Source organism: Parasteatoda tepidariorum, chromosome 9, assembly GCF_982258835.1.
Source record: "Parasteatoda tepidariorum strain Cologne lab strain chromosome 9, Ptep-v5.0, whole genome shotgun sequence".
In the NCBI taxonomy this organism is placed as follows: domain Eukaryota; kingdom Metazoa; phylum Arthropoda; class Arachnida; order Araneae; family Theridiidae; genus Parasteatoda; species Parasteatoda tepidariorum.
Genome location: NC_141763.1, coordinates 82,688,577 through 82,696,067, shown reverse-complemented (window position 1 = coordinate 82,696,067; position 7,491 = coordinate 82,688,577). Strand labels below are relative to the sequence as shown.

The 7,491-nt window shown below is 34.1% G+C and overlaps 1 protein-coding gene across 1 annotated transcript; it reads right to left on the bottom strand.

Annotated features, from left to right (window-relative positions):
- Positions 1-5,979: 5,979 nt before the first annotated feature.
- LOC107443643 (putative glutamate receptor) lies at positions 5,980-7,203 on the bottom strand. The gene has a single exon (XM_016057584.1). The coding sequence runs from the start codon at positions 7,201-7,203 to the stop codon at positions 5,980-5,982; it is 1,224 nt and encodes a 407-aa protein (XP_015913070.1).
- Between the last annotated feature and the right edge of the window lie 288 nt (positions 7,204-7,491).

Below are 7,491 nucleotides of genomic sequence, written 5' to 3'. Positions count from 1 at the left end.
AAAATTATTTTCTATACACCAGTACACGTAAATGATTCAAACGTTTTTATAAAAAGATACTTTGCTTATACCAGTACACGACTTGAAATATATATATTTATATATATATTTCAAGAAAATGCAATACAAATTACTTGACATAAATAATTCCATTACCTACTGGGAAACAGGAACAATTTAACATGTATCACAAGCCACAGAAGTATTTACACAATAAAGAATTAAAAAGGAAATGGAAAGCGTTGAGAACGTGGTAGTGTCATGATGGAAGCATTGCCATGCAGTAGCATCACTATATGCAGTCAGTGCTGTAGCAGTTTTTGCCGAAGTATCAAAATTCCACAAACAATCATATACCCGACTGCCAAGAGAAAGAATAATAAACAAAGAGCAAAAGCGAGTCAGATAAAGATAATATACTGAAATCCCGAAAATCACAGTAGAATTAAATATGAATAAAGGGAATCTCGATCTTTGAGGTGAAAGTCAAAGGTCACAGGCTCGAGTATTAAATTAATTTATATGCCAAAATGGAAAACTAAAAAAATTATGAATTAAATATCTAAAGTTATAAGTTCGGGAAGACAAAAAAAAATTGGGAAAAAAAATGAAACGCAACAAGCTAATGAATTGGAACATGAACATAACTAACTGCCTATATACAGGGTGTTCTAAATTCATGGTACAAACTTAAAGGGTAGATGAAGGACACTAAGGCAATCATTTTTTTGTATAGGAATATATGGGTGCAAGTTAGTCGAGGAGGTGCAAACAGAGGAAATAAAAGAAAAAAGAAATAGAGTTATCGGGTAGTTGCGTTGCCGGTAGAGGGCAGTAGATGTCTAGCCGCCGTTCAACATAATGCATCTCTGTAAGGGAAAGCGCCATTCGCAATTGTGCCGTAAGAGCAAACTATGCAAATGGTACCTGCAGAGCTGCGCTACGAATGTATCACACGCAGTTCCGAGTGCCGAACTACAGAATTTTTCATCGTCAACTTCGTGAAACAGGTTCGTTCCATATCACCAGACATGAAGCTGGTCAATGAAGAGCTGTACGCAGTCCAAGCCTGGAAGAAAGCATCTTGAACGTTGTGGCTTAAAGACCCGAGTCAAGTAAAGAGCTGTTGCTCAGCACGTAGGTGTGAGGCATCAGATGATTTGTAGAGTGTTAAATGAAAATCGCTTACATCCCTTCCATTTTCAGAGAGTACAAACTTTGAATCCGGCAGTCCTCTCCCCCTGAACTTTTACCAGTGGGTGGTACAGCAATGTGCGCTGTAGCCGCACTGCATAGCTAATGTACTATTTACAGATGACGCGACGTTTACACGTGAGGGTGTTTTTGATGCGCACAATTCCCATGTGTGGGTAACCGAGCATTCCCATGCAACGCGACCACATGCGTATCAAACAACGATTCTGTTTGAAAGCGTGAGCTGGTATTGTCAATGACTTTTTAATTGGCCCATACCTACTACCTACGCGACTTAATGGCGAATGTGATCTTATTTATTTGGAACAGGTGTCCCCAGAACTACTGCAGAATGTTCCTATCACCAGGACCGAATTAAGCGTGCGCGGGGCCCTAGGCCATTCTAATTTTTGGGGCTCTTCGATTAAGTTGTTTTTCTCGTATATTTTTAATTTATTCAATTATAAAAGTATTTATTTATCTTTTCATTTAAGAAAGCATATTTAAAATTAAAATAAATAATAATGAATTAAATTTCACTTTATTTTGTTGAATTACAGCTAAAAAATAATCACAACATTTTGAAAAAATTTGAATATATATTTTAAATTGATTTTTTTTAAAAAATCATTGTTTTTCTTAATTTTTTTAAATTTATTTTCAAAAAATCCATTTTAAAGGGGCCCCTAATCATTGGGGGCCCCAGGCCATGGCCTAGTCTGGCCTAATGGGTAATCCGGCACTGCCTATCACCATTCATTACCGCATGTGGTTTAAACATGATGGTGCGCCAGACCACTTCAGCACTGACTTGTGCTCGCACTTACCTGAATACCACGTTTGGGGCACGATGGATTTGGCGTGGTTGACCAGTCTCCTGGCCACTCCGATCTCCCGATTTATCGAGGCTCGATTTCTTTTTATGGAGACATCTGAAGAATCTTGGTTAGGCGACCCCACTTGACTCATATCAGGATCTCGTTGCTTGAATATCCGAAGCTGTTGCGACGCTTTCAAACATGTATCGCTAATGGGCGATGTAATTTTGAACAGTTATTATAAACATTACACTTGTCAACGACGCTTTCAATAAATACTTTGTCTTCCCGTTCGTTTCTTTTTTTTTTCCTTTTTTTGTGCTTGTGACTCACCGCGTCACTTGCGCCCATACATTTCTGTACAATAAATGGTTGTTACAATTTCCTGTACCTACCCATAAAGTTTGTACCATGAATTCGAGATCACCCTGTATATAATACTTGAATATGAAATTAGAAAATAAGTGTAAACTGAACGGAAACATAATAAGATCCTGAACAAAATAAGTTACATTTTACAGGGTAAAAGATTGTTATATGGAAAAAAATTCAGTGTCTTACAGCAAATTTTACGTACGAAACTATGCTATTATTTTAACAAATTAAAGTAAGTTCTTTATACTTATTTGTTCATCAATTAAGTATTTGTAAGTACTTTAAGATATTTTCTTATGTTTTAATGAATTAAAAAAAGTAAAAAGTGAGTTAAAAAATAAATCATCAATAAATTAAAATTTGATGAACATTTCGAAGTCACGCATGAAACTGAAAGGCAAAAGCCAAAAGCTTACAAAAACGAAATAATAGGAATTCCATCGACAAAAACGGTTTTAACAAAGAAAAAAAACTTTAAGTAGCCGTACTTTTAAGTTTTTATTTCTTAAAATCTATTCGATCAAACATTTTCAATTTTATTATTAAAAGTTGTATAACTTAATAAGATGAAAATGTGTATGCTTTATATATTCAAAATAATATTCAAAGTATGCCTTATATATTCGAAGTATATAATTCAAAAAATTTTCATTTATCATTATATTAAATAATAAAAGGAAATATGAAATATTTATTTAATATAAAGTTATATTTTAAATAAATATTGATAAAAAAATCTATTTTTGTGATCATTTTTAAATTAACCAGTTTTGTAATTCCTTGCTTAATTTTTTTTATATGTAGTTTCACAAATATGGTGAAATACGAAAAAAGTAAACTTATTTAACGTTAAACTTTTCATTACTTTCCTGACGAATCGAACCAATTAAAACCTCATTAGGATCCCTTTTTCCATATTGTGATTGATTCTCACACTTTGAGGATCAGAAAACTGAATCCTGAGGAAAAAAACAGTTAACTCTGAGAAAGTTCTTTTTGTCTGATTTTATACCATGATATATCGTCTGCTGTAATTAATTAACCTAATCAACCCTACTAACCATTAAGACAGGCTTTTAATGCATGGAAATACGATCATTTCATCAAAAGTTATTAAGGTGTTCCATTTTTTATATTGTACTGTGTACTGTGACCTCCAAAAAATGTCCACCGTAAAAAAACCACAGTAAATGCTTTTTTATCTAATAATCAGATTGTCACGCATTGTGTGCTAATATTAAAAAAAATTATTTTGGAAAGAATGACCTTTCGAAGTTATTTTAAAATCCAAACCAAGTACGAAAATAAAATAAAAATTTGTTCATTTTAAGGTGATAATGAGTATTCAAAGTCTTAAAAATCGGTCTAAATTTTGATTATTCGCACCTTAATATTAATAATAATCTTTATGTCTTGGGCCTTTTTTAAAGTAATACTTAACCTGAAAGAGGCAAGTAAGTGTGTGAACGTTTGAAAAACTCGGTCTTATGTTATACCATTAAAAAGAATAAAACTATTTGACTAACCAATTGTTGTTCTGCAGAAAAAAAAATTTTTTAATTCTGGGAAACACAGAACCAATTTGTTAATAGTAATAGTATTGTAGTTAATTGTTTTATTAGTTCTTATGAAGCTGTGGATAAATAGTTAAATATTAATAATTTTGTGGGAACTTTTTTTAATTATATTACAGATTATTGGATCTGCTTTCTGCACTCATTAACTACATAAAACAAAAAAATTGAACATGTGGTGAAAAAACGTGCCTCATTTCTTAAGACCTCTAAAAACAAAATGGAGTTGAAACACAGGTTAATTAACTTTATAAACTATCTGTGTGAAGAAAGTGAATAACTTTATTGCCTGCTTAAACGAAAGATAGCAGGAAGTATATTAGCTCCATTAAGAAAAAGTTTATTCTGAAGTGTGACTTCTATAGTAATATGAGGTTTTGCATTATTATGCTAAAGAATAAGATTTTACATTCACCATTGTTTATTCTGTAGTCGATCTTATCTGATACACAATATTAATTTGTTGACAACAACATTGTGCTATTACTGTAACTAGAAGAATGCAGGCTCGACGTAGAGAATCTGGAGTGTGGCTTTTTAATTATGAGGCTTTGCATTATTATGAGATTTTACATTCACCGTTGTTTATTCTGTAGTCGATCTTATCTGATACGCAATATTAGTTTGTTGACAGCAACATTGTGCTATTACTGTAACTAAACGAATGCAGGCTCGACGTAGAGAATCTGGAGTGTGGCTTTTAAATTATGAGGCTTTGCATTATTATGTTAAAGAATAAGATTTTACATTCACCATTGTTTATTCTGTAGTCAATCTTATCTGATACACAATATTAATTTGTTGACAATAATACTGTATGTCATGCTCCTAGCTTATGAAGAAATATGTAATGCCGAAACCCAGTCGATATGAATTCCGCATCCGGCTCGCACCGACCACAGTGCTGACATGAAAATATCCTCAGTGGTAGACGGATCATGGGTTAGAATCCCCTTGCCATCAGACGAACCATGGGAGGTTCTCGAGGTCTTCCTCTCCATGTAATGCGGGTTAGCTCCATCAAAAAATCCTCCAGGAAGGCAAATTTCTCCCAATACTCGATCCAAGAGTTCCCTTCTTCTGGATTGGGTTCAAAATTGCAAGGCTACGGAGTTGAATATTAGTAGTCGTAAACTCATAAAATTTCGTCGGCTGTTCAACAACGGTTTTAAAATAAAATATTTATTCCCCTAATCTTTTGAGCTATGAGCTATGTCACTTTTCCACAAATACTCTGCTTCCAGAGTGGGCACTCCATTTCCTCCTTTCTGGCTGTTATCTTGAAATTTTTTTCTTGTTTCATTTTGATAGGGGGGGGGGGGTAAAAATAATAACATGACTGAGCTGTAATTCAGAGTTATTACATTTGAATATATGAGCCAAATTCCAAGTGGTATGCGCCTGGACATTGAACGAGGGTTTCAGTTTATCCCTTGTCCGAAAGAAGATCCCCACAAATTGAGGAAAACGAAAATTATGAAATCGTTTGGCGAAATCAAAGTTCGAAGTGGCACTGTCACTAAAAGCAGCATAATAAAGAATGTCAACCTTGTGCATGTACTGAAAGTAGACAAAAATACTGACGTTTTTTTTGTGGCAAGAATGATGCATGAAGCATCAGAATTGTTTTTTCGATATCAAAATAAGGTACGCTGAAATCCACTACAATTGACCTGTCTTCGGTGATACCTACCATGCTGAATGCTATGTTAACTTCATTCCAACCATTCCTGTTCAGTTTTCTGATTTATCCGTTAAAGTGTTCACAATATAATGCTTTTTCTGAAAATCAGAGTTGGTAAGATTTTGAAAAGTTGCAATTCAAGCAAATTCCCTCAAATGAATTGAAGTGTTTTGAAACTAATGTTCAGTTATACAAGTAGATACATCATAAAAATCAGGTCATGGGGTTAAAATACGATTTAGTTACATCGAATTTCAAAACTTATAATAGTAATGTGCTTAGAAAAAGGTGACAGTGAAGGCTGTATGAGCAAAAAGTCATTTGCATATCAGGTTTAGCGATGTTTTGAACGCAACCATCGACTGTAGGTGATTTCCATTATTAAAGCAATAATACCTGCCGTCCAGCCAATACCAATTATAATAAACACTCCATTTAAATTTGATAATCCTAATGGTAGTGTTAATGTACTCTGAGAATGATCGATGTTTAAATTTCTTCTTAATTCCAATTTAAAGCGGAAATCGTCTACGAATTTATTATATAAGCCACCACTCAAAATTCGAAGTAAGATTGTATTGAAGCGTTCTTTGCAGCAAAATGCTTTCCTGATTGCAATCCCGTAATGAAAACTTCCAAAAGTGTCCTTCGAATAAAAGTATTTTTCCGGTGGTCCAATAGACACGCGAAATAGATCAGGTGAACCAAGTATTGCTACATGTTCCGAAACTTTTTCGTTGTTAAGAGTATAGTAATACCATTTATTCTTTTTAATGTATTCTCCTAATCCTTTTAAATGCGGTACATTGCTTTTCATCAAAATATCTACATCCCCAGTTATCCCCGCTGATAGACACTCCATTTTCCCCTCCCTGACAGCGAGATAGAGATCCTTGAAGTCTTTTATTTGTTTCATTCTGATCGGAGATGTCAGAAAAGATAACAGGACCGAGCTGTAACATAAAATTAGCACGTATGAATAAAGGAGCCAAATTCCAAGTGGTATCCGCCTGGACATTGAACGAGGGTTGTAGTTTACTCCTTGTCCGAAGGAAGATCCCCACAAATTGAGGAAAACGGAAATGATGGAATCTTTCGGTGAAATAAAATTTCGAAATAGCACTGACACGAAAAGCAGTACAATAAAGAATGAAATCCACGTGAGTGCGCTGAAAGGATACGCGATTGCTGATGTATTTGATAAGAACGGAGCATGATTCACCAGAAACGTTTTTTCAAGATTGAAGTAAGGTGCGCTGAAGTCTACAACTTTTGAATGCTCTTCGGTAATACCTAGATAGCTGAATCCCATGTCAGCTTCATTCCTTTGCAGCATTCCAAGCATTCCAGTCCAATTTCCTGATGCATCCCTTGAACCGTATGATAAGTCTGAGGGAACAAGAATCTCATATTCGAAATTTAATGACCGTGCCAATAGTTTTATAAATTCTGCTTCAATTCCGGAAGTAATGGTAACATTGTTGATTCTTTTAACTTCTATGGATTTGGTCACGGGTAGGACTGCGATTCTAAGTTTCGAGGGAAAATATGCCACCATTTTTTACAAAATCCTTTTAGGTCTAATTTCAAAGCAAGTTCTTGTTGTTAAATCAGTTCTTGAAGACTAATAGAGTATAGAGATGGTACGCTTGCAAGAAAAGTTGGCAGTTCCTCTCAAGATAAATGAATTCTTTGAGGAAATGTTTTTCTACTTGGAATGAGTTTGTGGAATTTACGTTTGTATCTAAGTTTTTGTATTTATTCAGTAAAAAATTTGTCTGGAGTCTTTAAGTCAATTTTTTAAATCTGACACAGAATAAAGAATCTGAGAGACAAGAAAAAATTG

Bases quoted from the DNA above. Each gene is read 5' to 3' on its own strand.
- LOC107443643 (XM_016057584.1), bottom strand. From the start codon at position 7,203: ATGGTGGCATATTTTCCCTCGAAACTTAGAATCGCAGTCCTACCCGTG.